Source organism: Crocodylus porosus, unplaced genomic scaffold, assembly GCF_001723895.1.
Source record: "Crocodylus porosus isolate Cpor-Errol unplaced genomic scaffold, CroPor_comp1, whole genome shotgun sequence".
Taxonomy (NCBI): domain Eukaryota; kingdom Metazoa; phylum Chordata; order Crocodylia; family Crocodylidae; genus Crocodylus; species Crocodylus porosus.
This window is the reverse complement of record NW_017728951.1, coordinates 19177825-19195340: the sequence shown is the minus strand read 5'-3', so window position 1 is coordinate 19195340 and position 17516 is coordinate 19177825. Positions and strand designations below refer to the sequence as shown.

Below are 17516 nucleotides of genomic sequence, written 5' to 3'. Positions count from 1 at the left end.
AGATGCATGCCAAAATGTCTTCTTGGAGGACCTAGCCTCCAGTTGCTCCATCCCCTGTTTGTATTTTTTTAGCAGGTTTTTTTTTTGTGTTTATACTGGGAGTTCTCAGTGTCAATTTTTGACACCATGCTACAAATTTGCAGCACAGCAAACAGTTGCATGTGTGCCACGTGTGGCTTGCGATGCCTCAAAAAGTTTTAAGTTGCTGCAAACTGCACATGCGTGTGTGTCTGGACGAACCCTGTGGTTTCTCAGGAGTTTGTTGAAACAGGTGTTCTTTCAAAACATTTTGGGTTGGACGCATCAGCATGTTCATAAACAGATTTCCAGCCAGCTCACCTCCAAAGCACTTGAGTCAGTTTTGAAAATAGGGATTAGACGCATTAAGAGTTTAGCCTATCTTCTGTCTCATATTGCATGCATAAGAGTTGAGTGCTTGTTCTGAGGACACAACCACCGGCTAAGGCACACTGATACAACGAGGTATACGTTATAGTGTACACAAAAGACTCTGCATTGCAGAATAAAAGTACAAGTGTCTTCCGTTGTTTGCAGGCAGGTTTTTTTCATCCTGTTTACAAACCGGGAACTGAAAACAAAAATCTGTGTTAATAATTCAGCTAAACAGTTCATCAGGTAAGGACATAACCTATATGATTAAGAGATGACAAATTTACAGTTCCAAATTACTTAGGTCACCATGGCCTTGTTCAACAGGAAACTAATCAATGGGGTATGTTTGCCATAAGACAAGTGTGAGTAAGTATAAGGTGATGATAAAGTAAAGTGGTTTGTATTGATTTGGGCGTTAAAGGATGTACAGAGGGGCAGTCATTTGCATGCCAGAGTTGAACAGGGTGTAGAAGGAAATGCAATGTCTAAGGTAAAGAGCATGTGTATGCATTGGATAGGCAGCTTGCTTTATCTGATGTCCTCCTGCTATTGCTTTTTCCATTATATGGAAGTGAGGTATAGGGGGGAGTGTGTAAGATAACTTCAGACTCCAAATAGTTTGCTAGATCACTATAACTCCTCTGAAGTTAAGGAGCTCTTCCACATCTAACCGCAGCACATCTGGACAATTCAGACCTGTGTGCACCCATTGAATACCACACAACAGTGTAGACTACATACATTTGCCTCTTGCATCTCCACATGTAAGTGAGGAGCAGCCACTATCATATCTGTATGGGTGTTTTAGGAAATGCTATCCAAGACCCTAAGTGCAACAGGATTAGTAGTCACTAATCAATTTGGTTTAGAAATGGTTATAGGGTGACAACTCCGATTTCAGCAGCAGACTTGAAATCAGGCCTGAGCCAACAAGACCTCCATTACCCTCTACCCAATACCCTCGACCCATTGAAACTACTCTAGCACTGAAGTTTACTATCTCGTATAACATTGCTATTGCCAAGTCAGTGCTGAAATCAGTGATCAAAAGGAAGCTGTGCCTGAACAAGAACTTCAGGATATGGGTCACACTGTTCCAAGAGCACCAGGCAGAGACAAGGTGACTCACTCAGGGTCAACACAGGGATCCTGACAAAACAGGAAACTGAATTCAAGTCTCCTGTGCCCCAGGCTAGTGTGCTAACCATTGGACCACCCATCCTTTACACTATAAGCCAGTGACAAAAGTGGTCCCCTCACGCATCTGGATAAAATTATCCATGGAGCTGTTGGTCCTAAGCTTCTCACTGCAGCCAGGCTTCCTCCACTTCCCCAAAATCTCGACTGGAGGGGACAAAGAATGGAGGCCAGAGAGGACTGACATTACCTCTCCTGATAACAGTAACGCACAGGCTCCGCTCCAGAGGAGGCCTTCCCCCCTGCAAAGCTCAGAGCAATATATGCCCGCCATGCTTATGCCTCTCCCTCACTTCATTGTAATGGAAAGGCCATTATAATCTGGCACCCCGCTACAAGTGCGGTATAAGAGGACCCAGTCTCAATGAAGTCTTCCAGATAAAATATCCCAAGCCCTCAAGACAAAGGAGAGCCCTAATGAAACTCTAAGCGTGCAGCTTTCTCTGGGCTGGTGTTAACTTTATAAGGAGTGCTTTTCCTTTGTACAGCCATTGCATAAGCACCTGACGTTGAAGCTTTTGCTGCACTGACATTTCTAGCCAGTCGAAGTTACTCTTCATATTGATTAGGTATATTTTTTTTTTACCTTTGAGCCTGTTGCAATGTAGGTGCAAAGGTTACCTCCGTGCACTGGAGCCCAGTTTATTAAAACAGCACAACTGATGGTTTAAGCAGCAGTCCTGTCACATGCCGTGCCTGTGAAAACAAGTCTTGAACGTTCACTACGAGCTGCACGGGAAGCCAAAAGGATATAAACATTGACCCACAGCCCATCACCTTCTAGTGGGCAGTAAGGTAAGCTTTGCAATATTCTCTTTCTTCTTTGGAACATAGGGAATTAAAAGAACTAGCTTGCCATTCCTGTAGGGAAGTATTTCAATAGCCTGCAGTATATGTCACTAAAAGCAATAGCTCAGCCTCTGATCGTGTGCTTACACTTATAGCAGTTAAAACTAAGCTTGAGGGAGAGCTATAAAACGAGCCTGCTTGAATAAGAAGCCTGATTCCAATCTGTGTGAAAGCCATTCTCCCAGCTGTTTGATTCTTATATCTGTTCTGAAGTGCATAATGTGCTCCCATTCAAATTCAGCTTCAACTCAATACTGCTTATAATACAACCCCTGTTGCTTTTGCTGTAGATCGGGGTGGGCAATTTTTTGGGGTGGAGGGCCGCTTACTGAGTTTCGGCAAGCCATCGAGGGCTGCATGACAGGCAGCCTGGGGCAGATTAATATTAATTTCTTCAATTTTTTAGGGGCACCATGGGGTGGCTAGAATGGCCTGATGGGCCACATCTGGCCCCCGGGCCGCATTTTGCCCACCTCTGCTGTAGATGCACAAGCGTTCAGGACTGCAAGATTTTTAAGTGCAGTGATAGATTAATATATCTGGCTAAATCATTTAACAAAAACAGCAGCATTGGTTACAATTCCCTAATCTCCCACACTAGGATTTCTATCACACTAGGATTTATATCATAAACATACACGGAAACAAAGTCATAGCTCCAACTTCATTAGAAAAAGCATTTTTGAGAGAATATATGGTCATGCGCAAAACCATAGGGTCAGTGACGAGAGCGGCAGGAAGAGATTGTAAGCACGTAGCTTCCTATAGCATGTACTTTCATACATCACGATGTCAAGAGTTTGACAAAGGACACAGAAGTATAATTTTGCTCATCTGCCAGGCTGGGAAGCTGAGTTAGAGAAAGTGGTTTACCCCAAATCAACAAGTAGGTCAGAGGTAAATGGGGAAGAAAACATTCATCTTCCAAACAAGTCTAGCCCATGGCCTCATTTACCTTGCTGTCTTGAAGAAATGAAATTATCTGGAATCAACAGTGAAACAAAGCAGTTCTGCTTCTGTCCATGTAGGCACCAGTATTGCAGAGAGAGAATACCCAATTTGGCTTAAAAATGAAAATATGCAAGGAAAGATTTTATATCAGCAATAAGTAGCTTTTCGCCAAATTGGGAATTCAAATTTGTGAAGGACTCCTGGTTTCCAGTAGTATTGGGCCTCAGCCAGTTCCACACGTGTGTCACTATGAAAATTTAGGATAAGCCCCACGCCAGGTACAAACATTCACGTGCCAACAACTTTGACAGAGAACTACAGACTGAGCAAGCACTTCCTGCTGGCTTATTTGCTTTTGTTAAGTAGATAATGCAGCAACCCTTAACCCACTGCTTGAATTTCTAGAGCTCTGTGTCCTTAAGTTTCTTAGCATAAACATTTGTCCTAGTTATGCTTCCTTCCTCGCATAAACCCCTCCCTTCTGGTGATGACAGTCTGTTATACAGCTGTTCTCCTAATGCTCACAGTGCACGTTGCTGATTTTAAAGGCTGGCACGCAGCTGTAAAGGACACAAGTATGTATTTTATTCACCCGATTGAAAGCGTGAAAGGCCAAGGTTTGTGTCCGTGTCTCTGACCCACTTTGCGCTCTTACACGGATTTTTCAAGTTCAGACAATAGGGCTTGTGCTGCTTTTATTGATCACTTAGGCATTTTGAGGGATGGCTGAAAGTGGCCCAATGTATTTTTTTGGTTTGTAATCTAGAACAGCGGTTCTCAACCTTTTTGGATCCATAACTTCTGTGACTGGAGCAGCACCTGCTTTCCAAACCTGGTTCATATATTACAGGGCTTACCGCCTTTTACTAACAAGAATCATAGTTATTAGGGTCGGAAGGGACCTATTAGACCATGGAGTCCAACCCCCTGCCCTGGGCAGGAAAGAGCACTGGGGTCAGATGACCCCAGCCAGGTGTCTGTCCAATCTCCTTAGTAGGGGTAGAGACCGTTCAGGCTGAGACAAGCCTCAGCACGGCTTAGCTTATCTGCTTATCTCCTCACATTGCTCAGCACCTTGCAAAGATCTGGCATCACCCGTGTTGAGAATCACTTATCTAGCAGGTTGATGTAAGAAGACACACAAGCCTGCAATGCACAGGCCACTTCTTAGGGCAGAGAGATATCACATCTGAAACATTTCCAAGCATAACAGGACTGACGCCGTTTCGAAAGCTAGCATTATGAGCCACCAGACATACCTTCGGCCCTGTCGCGCTCTCCCTGGCCAAAGCACTTCAAAATCTCTACAGCTGCCTGCTGCAGTATGGTCTCTGTCCAGGGACTGCTAGGAGGGCCCTGCAGCTCCCAACCCTCCTCCCCTCTCGCCTCAAAGGGCAGGGGAGCAAAGCAAACTGTTCTGCTGCTTGCCTCTGCTCGCCCTGAGCATTGCCTCCCCTGGCCAGAGCCAGAAGACTAGAAACTACCCTCTTCCCCTTCCCCTGCCCCCAGTGGACCCAAAGGGATACACAAGGACTGGCCAAGCAGAGAGTCCGAATCCAGGCCCTGGCTCCAGCGGTGGGGTGTTGTAGTGGGACGGTGAGAATATGGGGTCTACAGCACTATCCTAGGAATGCCCCCAAGACCCAGGAGCCCCAGGCCTTTGGGACCTGCTGGTATCACCAATCCCAGTATTTGGAGGAGGAGGGATACAAGCAGCTTGCAGTGGAGACCTACTTGACTGCGGCTACGAGACGGGGACTCCACTCTGCTCCACTCCCTTTCCCTCTCCATGTATGTGCGTGGGTGATTTGGGGGGGGGGGAAGCACTATGGGATACAGGAGGACCTAGCCATCCCTGTCATACCGCACACATGCGCAAGGAGCAGCAAAGTGTTTTAAAATAGTGCCACATTCAAACAGATACTATTCTGGAGTGCTTCAGATGTACGTGTACATTTGTACAGCTCACTTGAACAGCATTTGAAGTACTTCAAAACAAGATCTGTCCACTGCCTTATGTGGCTGTGTGACTGAAGCATTATGAGACTTGATCATTTTATTAAGAGCATGGCTGAATAGGCAGCAAAACACAAGGATTTCTATATTGGGGTATATTTTCTCTTGTGAATCCACTGCTGTAACACAGAGGCGGGCAAAATGCGGCCCATGGGCCAGATGCGGCCCGCCAGGCCATTCTATCTGGTCCACGGGGTCCCTAAAAAAATTAGAAAATTAATATTTCTGTCCCTGGCCTCCTGTCATGCAGCCCTTGATGGCTTGCCAAAACTCAGTAAACGGCCCTCTGCCCACCCATCTTGTGGCTGCAGTAAAGAAAACGGGCATCCATAACTTAAAGGGTAGGTGTAACACTGGGAAGATAATGGGGCCCAACTTTTCACTTTGAAGACACAGAATTTGCCCCGGGGAAGAGGGCGTCTTGCCACAGGCATAGCAGGGCAGCTGCAATGCCCAAGGCAACCCTGCCTGCCATACTGCTGATGACAGCAACTATTACTGTGCCCCACCCACGAAAGCAGCACTTGGGCCACCTCCACCCACCCCTCAGTAACAGTTATTGTGCTGTGCTAGATCAAAGGTTCAAAAGTGCACAGCTCCTAAAAAGCAGGAGAGCACTTTGCAGTGGAGTGTAGGGGCAAGCTGTTAATAATTTGGTTGAAGAGCCTGGGGGAAATGGGTTCTCTCACCTCCAGGAAACGGTGATCACAGAAGAACAGCCTGCACAGAGCAAGTACAGACTGCTATAACAATAAGGGACACAGGCTTCCACCTGTACTGGTAATTAGAGTACATGCTCGTAATTCGCCAGGATGTTACTATGCCATGTTCAGGGAGAAGTGCTCCCAACCACACCTAACAGCTCTGTTCCTGTTCATATGGGCCAGACCCAGAAATGCAGTAGAAGTCCCATTGAGGTGCTCCCAGCAGCTGCTTTTAAGCACACCAAGGACACAAGTCTCCAAATTAAAGAAGCTTTCCCTGGAGTCTCAGCAGCATAGATGGGAAGAGAGGGAGATAATGCTTAGGGCTACTGCCTTCCAGTGTAACACTAAGCTAAGAATGCTTCAATAGAAGCAGTTTTCTTTTTCCTGCCAGGCTATCATTTGGTTGTATTGATAATGTCTGACAAGGAAAACAAGCTTTAAACACAGAAAATTAAGGCTCAAAATGTATAACAGGTGTTGTCAATGAAAAATAGTACTAGAGGAAAAAAAAAACTTTAACTAGCAAATACCCAAAGCATTAAAAAACAAAACAAAACAGTGAATTAGTCACCTAGTGTTTCTGAACTGTGTAAATTCAGTCTCCTCCCTAGGAAATGCTCCTGCAATTACCTAATGGCTATTAAACTCCTCCCTTCCAGGTTCAACCTTTTATGAGATCCTTTCCCAGAATACTTTTCTGATTGATTATTATTTAAACTTGGGTCAGACAGCTAACTGTAGTCTTAAGGTGAGTGGTTTTGTGGTAAGTGGTTTTGTTCAATAAAGGTATTATGTGTTTTTTTAATGGGAGTTGGGTCTAGGTCTTTGCTTTTTTTTTTGTAAGCAATGCTTTGCTTTCTCTGTTAATGAGAATGTGATTGGTTATTGTCACTTATAATAGCTGTGTGTGTATATAATTAGCTCTAAAAGTACTTCACCTCCCCTCCCCCCCCAAATAAAAACCCACAGATGTATAGCTATCTTATGCTGTTAAATCTGAGCTCTTAAGTGTTATGCTTATCAGATTAAATCCTAACATATTGGAAAAAATTAAATAAAACAGCTTGTTGCACCAAAGCCTTGCAAGTCTAATAGCTGTTATGTTTATGGAATCCTTCTATGTCTATAAATGAGGTACTCTATTACTCTCTTGAGTCTTACATTCATTCACAAAACCTCTTATAATTCCCACATATCTGTTACTTGAAGATTTTAAAACAAATAAAAAAAAAATCAGTAACTGTAATGCTCTAACCTTTGCTATTCTTGTCTAAAGACTAACAAAGATACTACAGTATTTAGGAATGTACTGCTGTATGTTGCAGGCAATTATATAATGTTAACAAGCTCAGGAAATATGGACTTGTGCACAAACTCTTTAAGAACTCCAGGTACCTAAAAACTTGCTAAACTTGTTTCAACTAATATGAGTTACTACCTGAGTTTTCATACTAGTAAACTTTCATAGTAAAAAGAAGTTTAAAGGAATGCAATCTAGCTTCCTACTGATGGTATATGGTTCAAAGTCAGGTAACTTAATTTCTCAGCCTGAAACTGTTTCACTCTACATAGCCTCCAACACTAAGCTTCTTGGTACTCTGCTTTACTTATCTTTAAGATATCTGCATTGTAACCTTCTCCACCGTTCTAGCACTCTGAAGTCTAACACCCCAAAGATATAAAGTCAAAGATGTCTTGCTTGGCACCCACTTGTACAGCAAGAGCTATCTCAACTACTTAAGGCTAGACATTAAAATTCTGAGTAAAAGGGGAAAAAAAAAAAGTGGCATTCACACCCTTCCTAAGGCTAGGGTGGCAATGACCTCCCCTACCCCTAGCTGTTTACAGGACTCTTAATGATGATATTCAAAGGACGTCTACTCTGCAAAGAAGAGTCTAAGCATAAGTACAAAGATCTGTGACGAGTAACTTAAGCCTCTTATGGGAGTAGGCTCATGGATGACTTAAGATCTTAAATATGACACTCCTGTATAAAAACTCTTGGAAAGGGTCTGGAAGGAAATAACCAAGTGTTTTAAATATCTTACTTTCATTAGGCTAATATTATACTGATGTGAACTGCAATGTCCTTTGCTAAGCTCCCCTTGCCTGAGGAACTGCTTCCCTTCTCTATTAACTGCTGCACTTTGAGCACTTCTAGCCTTTCAAGGGAAAAGCAATTGATCTGGTAGCAGGGTGCCTATACACATGGTCTGGGGCATGTTGGAGCACATGTGGAAGTCACTTTACAGCCAGGAAACGGACGGTGAGCAAAATGACTGCTCTCCTACTTGCTATGGCTCCCTCAGTCTTAGCCTTGTTTTCATTCTGCCAAGCTCCTTGGTGGTACACTTCCATGACCACCCAGATACTAGAAACCTAATAGGACCAAATCTGCATCTCATGATAGAAAGTCTCTCCTGCTTAAGTGGTAGTAGGATGGAGAAAAGTAACTTGTGTAACAGGTAGCTGTTTTATTAAGTATTAATCTACCCTGATACTAGGCAACAGCATTACTGGCCTTCATACTGGGAACAAATATGTGTTGCCACATGATGGCCAATCCAAGGTGAACGGAGACTATGGTTTTACAGTTTAAGATATTCCTGTTTGAGGTATTCTACAAAGGCTCAAGTTGCCCAAGAGATTATTGGGTGAGGGAAATTGTTCTGTTAACAAGTTTCTCACTGTCTTTTTAAACTTTAATAAAAGTACATAGATGCTTACCTCTGACTCCTTGTAATTCAAGGTGAAGAGACTCCCTTTGGTAGCTTATGTGGTATTGTATGACCTGCACCGCTTATTCAGTATCTACCAGTGGGATGGTTACAAGTCGGTAACACGCTGTGCTGTAAGGAGAGCCAACTACACCTTGCTAGTATTTAAAGCAAGCTTCCAGATCTACAGTACAACTCTCTTAACCTTGGAAGCACTTAAAATGAAGTAAAGTTGCAAAGGAGCATGCACTGCTGTAAATGCTGTTGTAACTGGTACAACTGTAATAATACTGCTGATAAAAGCTAAGCCTTTGCACTCCAACTCTGGTGAGCAATATCCCTGACCATTGATCAGTCCAGACAACCTCAAGTGTACTTTTATCTGTCTAACACCTTTATTGCACAAGACCGCTATCTGAGATTGGCAGTCCAAATGTACAGCGTGTCAAAATCAGTAGGACTTCGAGGTGCTCAACCTCTTGTGCACGGTCATATCCTTGTCCTGCTAGGAATCTCCATAAGACTTTCCTGTGACCTTTAATTCTTGACAGATAATAACTGCATCTAATGTTGCTTGGCATGTGCCCATAGAGGCTTTGATTCTACTGCTACATAGCTGGGGGGGTTTTAACACTAGCATAGGTTCAGTATCATGACTTCTTGTTCTGAAGAGCAAGTGGTAAGGAGAATAAGGTATCTGGTGAGGAGGAAGACCATGGAGGCAGCAGGAGACTTGTCAGGCTGCTGATGTCAAAACCCCACAAAGGTCCCCTAATGACAAAATGGGCCTCCAGTTTCTCTGTGCTGACTTTAGAACAAAATGAAGTGCTTATTGTTTCGCAGGAGACTCAAAACTTTTCCTCCAGAATGACAGGGAGCAGTCCTTGTTCAGGGTTGGGGGAGATCTGGGAGCAGGAACACTTATTCTGCTTCCATGCAACACATCTGATGCGTTGTAGGGAACACACGGGTTCTGCTAGACCCAAACTACTTGGGGATGAAACTCTTCCATGCACGATGCCTGAAGTAAGCTGACTGTACACTTTCACCACCGTGGAAGAGTTTACTGTTGTCAGGTATGCACTTGAGGGATATTTTAATGACTCCTGGGATCGTTAGTGCTCTCATCTCTGGCCCAGGGCCTCAGCATTGGGCTAAAAGTTAACCTCTGCATGGACATACCTCTGTCCCCAAGGAGAATCTGTCTGAGTCTCCTAGCTAAGAGTCTGGGGTGGAGTTGGTGCAGGCTTAGACTAGTAGAGCTGCCTTGGCATCAGCACTAACTTGCCATACCTGATTTATTTTTATACGAAACAGTGGCTCCTTGAACCAACAGCTTAATCTATTTTCCTACTCCTATCCTGGAAACAATATAAGTAATGGTTTAGAATAATCTTTTGATCTGGAGCACTTCAAAACTGGTCTTTTTCCCTCTTGATCCCGTTAAGGCAGCTGCAGACTTAGCAACTCTTTATTGGAAGCCAGAGTGAAGTAGCCTACATGGATCCTGCAACTGAAGTCTAGCCCAAAGAAATAAGTAGTGAAAGTAGGACATGGAGAAAATGTCCTATATCTATCCCTTCTATAGGCATGGCTCCAATATATGTCAGTAGGAATGAAGTCTGAGCAGCAAAGGTGCTGAAACCTCTCAATGTATCTTTAGAGTGACAGTTAGTGAACGTTTTGGGTATTCAGGGATCAAACATCCATTTATTTCAATAGATTTTGGTATTTATTAAAAGTAAAATCTGTAATGTAGGAGGACTAAATTTAGTCCTACTGGCATTTTTTTCCACTTTATTTACTATTAATACTGCAGTCTGACTTGGGTTGGTGTTCATAATTAACCGCCTAAGGCAACTGGAGAAGTGTGCCCTTAGTGATGCCTGTGAGACGCCTCTGACTCTAATACGATTGTACAAGTGTGACCCAGAATGTGATGCACTGTTCCAAAAAACACAATATCTAAATCACTTCCTTTTAATTGAATAAAAGGCAGTGGATTACTCTTAACGATGACTGGGTGTGTCTTAACATTAATTAATGCACAGTAATTACACTGCATTAAATTTAGCACCTGCAATAAGTACCAATTTTAATGTGCCGTAACTGGCACTACTGTACACTAGCATATATGGATGCCTTTTCTTTTTTTATAGTGATGTTAATGCATATTAGACTAAATCTACTGTGCACTGGCATGGGTTTTGCCTGCTGCCATAATGTGCAGTAGATTTGGTCTTCTGTGCGTTAAGCATTTCATGTAGACGTGCCCCTGGTAGGTAACTTACTGAGTACTGCCCTAACTTGGAAAGACTAAATTCCCGAAGGGTAAGCTCTGTAACTTGGTTTTTGCTTGGGTATGTTGACGAGAGGATCTCTTTTTAATGACCTCAATTACTTAATTTCAGGCTACTATATGAAATTGGGACATGACATGGGTGCTATTCTTAAAGATGTGGATTAAATCAGTTCATACATGTAAATGTGCCGTTACTACAGACGTGTGCAGGTTGATAAGTGCTTTGAAACAAAACTGTTCCATCAAATTTTGACAGTTGTGTTCGAGCTGTCAACATTAATAATGTGTGTGGCGACTCTCTGTTCTGGTCTCTCTCTTCCACCCCTCCTCCCTGCCTTGCCCCATATTCAGTCCTGCTCCACCATACACTGTGCGTGTGTGCAAGATGCATTAATGAATGTGTGGATGTTGAAATAACCCTCCTCATCTACTAGAAAACTCAAAGCAGGTGGTGGGGAGGGAGGACCGCATAAAGTTGTCCTTTTTTTTTTGTGTCAATTTTAAAGAAGAAAAGTATGCTTCAGTAGAGGGTAGCAATGCCTCTGTTTATGCCAGCAGGGGTGGGCAAAATGCGGCTCGCCAGGCCAGTCTATCTGGCCTGTGGGGCCCCTAAAACTTTAGAAAATGGATATTTATCTGCCCCGGCTGCCTGTCATGCGGCCCTCGATGGTGTCCCAAAAACTCAGTAAGCGGCCCTCTGCCTGAAATAACTGCCTGCCCGTGGATGGCATCTTTGCTTTGAGAGGCCTGGAATATTCTCCAAGAAGCATTAGGGTAAAAACTCCTAAAGTTGGAGGATGAAAGCCAAACACATCACCTCTGAAATGCATCTGATTTGGCTGTAAACCTGTCAGTAGGCATGTTAGCAATGTGTCTGAAACTCTTGTCTCCCCTCTCCCCCTACAATAGCTGCTTTCAGAGATGTAACAAGGAAGTGCTGCGGCTACTGCACCCTTCAAAATTGTGCCACAGTTGCCTGCTTGTAGCCAAGCTACTGGTTGTTGTTTTAAGGTAATTTTAAACTCTAGTGCTGAAGCTACAGACCAGTGCTACACTAACTGGCGGCACCCAGTTGGGCTAACCCAAAAGAGAGTAACTGTTAATAGAGTTCTTCTCCAAGGAGGAGACTAGATGCTGTTTATAAGTACAGGACAGCACATGGCAGCAAATCCCCAAATACTAAGACAGCTATGTACAACCCTGTTGATTTACTAATTAAATATCCAGGAAGAGTTTGGCTGAAAGAAGCTAGTAGCTAATTAAAACAAATTTGGGCTGGTAGTGTATACTTGAGGGAACAAACCTACCTTAAGCGTTACTGCATGCATCACTTCACAATATTATCAGGAGAAATCAGACGTTGGCCGCTTTGCTCCTGAAGGAAGTGTTGCATAAAAAGTGTGCTGGCTAAGCGGTACTTGTAGGTCCACATCGAGATCTTGTCCATGCAAAATCTAGGCTTGCTGTAAAATAAGCTGGGTTCTGACTTCAAGCCCTTCCTCCAGCTGCTCTCTGCATGTGTAGAAATTGTTTTGAGTAGGGAAGTAGTGTCCCCGTTTTAATAGAGCGGGTTTTGGAGGGGAAGGGAAATAAAGGAATTGCCTGCCCATGGTAATGGCAGTTGAGAAAAGGAACTAGTCTCCTTGCTAGCAGCCCAGAGCCTTGTCGCAGGTTTTGCATTTGTACAACGAACAGTGGCTGTGCCGTTCTGTATTGTCTGCAGAAAGCTATTAACCCTGTACTGGTATCTTCTTTAATGGGTCGTAAGAGTAAGTGTCTAGCCTGTGAACAGACAAAGTGTTGTTTTTTTTTTGTTTTTTTTGTTTTTGTTTTTGTTTTTTGTTCCCATATATTGCTGTCTCTTTTTTTTTTTTTCCTTCTGCGCTTTTTCCCGCCCCCCATTTCCCACTGGGGGTGGGGAGCTGACCCTGTGCTACCAAGCTGGAAACTGCTGCTCTAGGGCTCCCAGTCCTTCCCAGTCCATAATCCTGACGGCTTCTGAAGTGTTTCCTTTGAAGCCTATGTCTTGCTTATAATAGTGTGGAACTGCTGTCCTAGAGTCCCTTTTCCCTTTTTTTTTTCTCTCCTCCCCGCTATTGAAAGACTCTGAACACATGGCACAACTTGCCATGTTGGCATCCTTTCTCACTGCTGTGAGACATGGACTCGTATTGGGACAATTGCCTTATCAACCTTCTAGCAGGTGTTTGGCCAAGACACTTTCTCATCTACGTTTGCTTTCAACACAATGCTCCTGCAACGAATAATTGGTCTGGCATTCATCCAGCAGGGAGATTTAAGGTTGATACTCCAGCTAGTGAATTACTCAAATCGCCAGGTTCCCTTGATCCTTTCTTCCAAAGAAAAAGATGGAGCTTGGGAGGATGTGTATCGCCTCTTTAGGAGGATGTATGTGGTATGTGCAGTTCCTCCAGATCTTTCTGTCTGAGCTGAAGACTTGAGCTGACCTGTCCCTGTAACCAGAAACTTGCCTATAACCTCTCAGCCTTCCCAGCATATCTCTGCTCCATGTTTAAACTTTTTAAACGAGCAGTCTTTAGCTCTTGCTGTTGCTTAAGCTAGCTTCCCTCTTCTCCACCCCAGTGAACACCTGGCTAAGCCTTGTGGTTCTCATCTAAACAGGGAAGTGGAAGTGTTGGTCCACTCTGGTCACTTCACCGTACTGAACCTGCTTTGTTCCTCTTCGCTTCAGAGTGAAACCTGTCCTAGAGTCAGAACTCTAGAAAGGAATTTCTTGGCTGTTTAATGCTGTGCAAGAAAAATATTCACAGCACCAATATCCAAGGAACTTGCCTACTGGGCCCCTAGCATGTTAGTGAAGCTTTCAGTTTATTCCTAGAGAAAAATGTCTGGTATGTAATGATGCACCTCATCTGCACCTGCCTCTTCATAACACTAGATCTACCCATGAGTGGAATGGGGGTGGTGTGCGATATTTTTGGGCCCACTGTTGAACACATGGGGCCAAGACTGTTCTGAGGCAGTCCATATTAAAGTTCATAGTACTCAACTAAATTCAAAATAGTAAGAACCAAAAACTGGAGGTGCTTATGGGAACTGTGCAAGCTAGTACTTCCTTCTGACCTATTTGTTTCTCTTTCCAGGTCCAGAAACCTGATCACAATGATTTGGCTGCTACAGTTCTTGTTCTCACCACTCCCAACACCGGCACTAATTGGTCTTATCACCCTCGGAGTGATGATGTTCCTGTGGGTGGCAAACAGACCAAAACCTATCATGCCTCCTGTTGACTTGAACAAGCAGTCGATAGGAATTGAGGTAACTCATTCTGTCAGTGGGTAGAAAAAGTTTTGCTTTTCAGTGGAACTGAATCTTTCTTTGGGGTCAAGCTCTTTCGAACTAAAGATTTTTCCTTGTTCAGATGGACTGAATCAAGGCACTGGGAAGCCTTGGGTCTTCCAGGAAGCTTGTTTGATCTCTGCAACTGGCATGTGATTGCCCTAAGGGCGGGGGGAGTGGTGGCATGGAAGCCACTGAATGTCGGGTTTTTTGCCAGTAAGTATTGTCTGTATTACCTCCCCAACAGGAGAGGAGCAGTAATGTTGCTCAGTAAGTATTACCAGGGTGGCTGTTACTGTCTTTCTGGGATGTTGCTCCTTTTTAATGTAAAAAAAAAAAAAAATTGGTTGGTTCAAGAGTTTTCTACTTCACGGCCAACCTCAAGGTGAGCAATATTTCAGATGCTGGTGTGTAAATAAACAACATGGCCACATGGCTTGGTACAGAAAAAGGAGGCATGTCTAAACTAGATCCAGTTATAATAATATTCATATGAATGATTACTCTGAGTGCATTTGACTAATCCCCTGTGCCCCCCAGCACTAACTGGATTTAAAACTGGGATCTAATCAAAGGCTCGCCTTGGGGAGGGCAATGGAGAAATTAATAGTTGGACATGCACTTATTCTGCAGTTGGCTTCCCTGAATTAATATTGATTTCTGTTCTATCCCTAGGGAGCAGCTAGAAGAAGTGCCATCTTGCCAGATAACAAGTTGCTTTGTTACATCTATGAAGATGCCAAAACCCTGTATGAGGCCTTCCAAAGGGGACTACATGCATCTGGTAAGCAAGATGCCAGCTGTGCTTGCATGTGTATACGGTCCAATTCTGATCAGCATGTTTCTACAACTTGTGGATCCAAGGCTAGAACGAATTACTCTGATCTAGTCCGGCTTGGGCTAACTGGTTTTTTGTTTTTTTGGTTTTTTTCTTGGACCTTCCCTACAATGAAGGCTTTGAGATTTGTCTATGCTCTCATCAAATCTCCTGGTGTTGAGCTAGAGATTTGCTCTAAGTGTCCATTTCACAATGTCAAATGGTCATTCTCCATCCTTGATGCCTGGCTGGTACAGACATTTGACCACTGTTTGCAATACAGGCATGAGAGGGAGAGGAGAGAACTCTTTTATGCTAGTATAAAAACAGGTTAACTCCTGAGCCAAAGACTGACAGCCAGAACTCCCCCTATGGAGCAAGGGCACCAGTTATGCATGATGCATACAAAGAGCACAAACTGCTCGTCTAAGTTCCCCAGGTAAAGAATGAAGTGCATGATGCATCTCCCCTATGATAAAGGGGACTTGTATAGTGATCTTAATCACTAAAGCAGAGTAAACCTGTCTATAGCCTCAAACTCTCAGAAATGATGGGTCAACTGCTACAACTTGCTCGGCTAAACATGTGCCTGTATTAATCAAGATCTCCTTAAAGGACTTTCACCCTTACTGACTTCAGACAGGGTCTCATCTCTTTATTTTCAATCTTGCTCCCTGACTAGAATAGATGGTCCAAGAACATGGTTTAAAATACAGCTTCCAAAAAACAAATCTAACTGGAATGCTGGACTTAAAGCTTGTTACTGAACTATCGAATAAAATGTATCCGGAATGCTACACACGAGACTTAAGAGACTGCATTAGCTGGCTGAATAAACAAAAAATAGCTGATCAACTTTTTAACGTTTGTGTAAGGTTTAACAGACAGGCTAATCAAATTTAATCCTGAAGCTGATGCTCTGCCTCCCCATGCAATCCATGGGAACAACTATCAGCTTATTAATTTTGCAACTGAGATGCACTTTGAACAGTCCCCAGAGTTGCATGACAAGACTTGCTCTGCCTGAATATTTTTATACTAAGGGGCGGAAATGCCCTTGCTTTATTTCTCACTTTGGAAATAAGCATGCAACTGCTCTCTGCTGCAGTGAGGGACTCCTCTTGGATTGCTCTTTTTACCTCTTCTCATAACCAAGCTAAGCAGAAGCCTTTCAGTACTGATGCAACGGTTAAGCAGGAAACAGATGCTGCAAAAGTCTCTTGTTGGGATGTTCAGAAACGTACTAGTCAAACTGCTAGAGTCCAGCACAAGCCTTGGCCTAACATGACCCAACTGAAAATCCACAAGCGCCTCTCTCGGGTTATGTCGCTGCACTCGAAGCGAATCTCCTGCAAGGTCTTGTTTTGCTACATCTGGGTTAAAGATTCAAATGGGTGAGTAGTTCTGTTTGCATGTTCCAGTGGCTTCATTGCTGTTTGAGAACCTCCTATCAAGTGTGGCAATGGCCTGTTATGCAATGTGACTTAAATGAAATGCTTGTAACGTTTTCCCCACTCCCATGCTAGGAAATGGACCGTGCTTGGGCTACAGAAAACCAAAACAGCCGTATCAGTGGCTGACTTACAAACAGGTTAGTTCCACTTTTATTTCCTTAAGCAGATGAATTCTGCATGTTGTAGCATTTTCTTGGTATAAGTACCACCTGTGCTATTCCTATAGGTGTCGGAAAGAGCTGAATATCTGGGATCGGGGCTCTTGCAGAAAGGATGCAAATCGTCACCAGACCAATTTGTTGGTATCTTTGCTCAAAACAGGCCAGAGGTAAGCACTGGGGAACAGCCTGCCCACTTCATTCAGAGGGGGCCAAAAGCAATAAAATAGGGTGGCTCAAAACTAAATATTTTATCAGCTGAAGCCCAACCCAATCTGAACTAACTAGACTGACTTTGCTGTCTTTCTAAGTCTCACTGGTTATAGTTAGTCCAAGTAGCTCTTGATTCACCTGGAACAGACAGTCATCTAAGTCATGACTGCTGTGCAGGCTTTATGCGTGTTTGTAACGTGTATACCCATGAGGCAAAGCTGCAAGATGGTAAACTGCTCTAGTACCAGCTACTTTGTAACCAATTTTAAGATTCCTAAAGGGAAGTGCATATTTTGGTTGTGGTTATTTTTTTTTTCTTTTCTTTTGGGGGGGGGGGGTGTTTTGTTTTTTGGTTTCTTTTCTCCTCCCTTCCCCACTAATTAAGCAATTATGACTCTTGGTTTTTGTGCAGTGGATCATT

At 43.5% G+C, this 17516-nt stretch overlaps 1 protein-coding gene across 1 annotated transcript in view; it reads left to right on the top strand.

Moving 5' to 3' along the window:
- The first annotated feature begins 2250 nt into the window (after positions 1-2250).
- ACSL5 (acyl-CoA synthetase long-chain family member 5) overlaps positions 2251-17516 on the top strand; it is a 31427-nt gene continuing 16161 nt past the window's right edge. The window contains exons 1-6 of the mRNA XM_019555478.1: positions 2251-2385; positions 6773-6861; positions 14258-14432; positions 15129-15237; positions 16797-16861; positions 16951-17106. Of these exons, the coding sequence (XP_019411023.1) occupies positions 14277-14432; positions 15129-15237; positions 16797-16861; positions 16951-17106 (486 nt within the window). The 5' untranslated portion in view covers positions 2251-2385; positions 6773-6861; positions 14258-14276. The remainder of the gene's footprint in view (positions 2386-6772; positions 6862-14257; positions 14433-15128; positions 15238-16796; positions 16862-16950; positions 17107-17516) is intronic.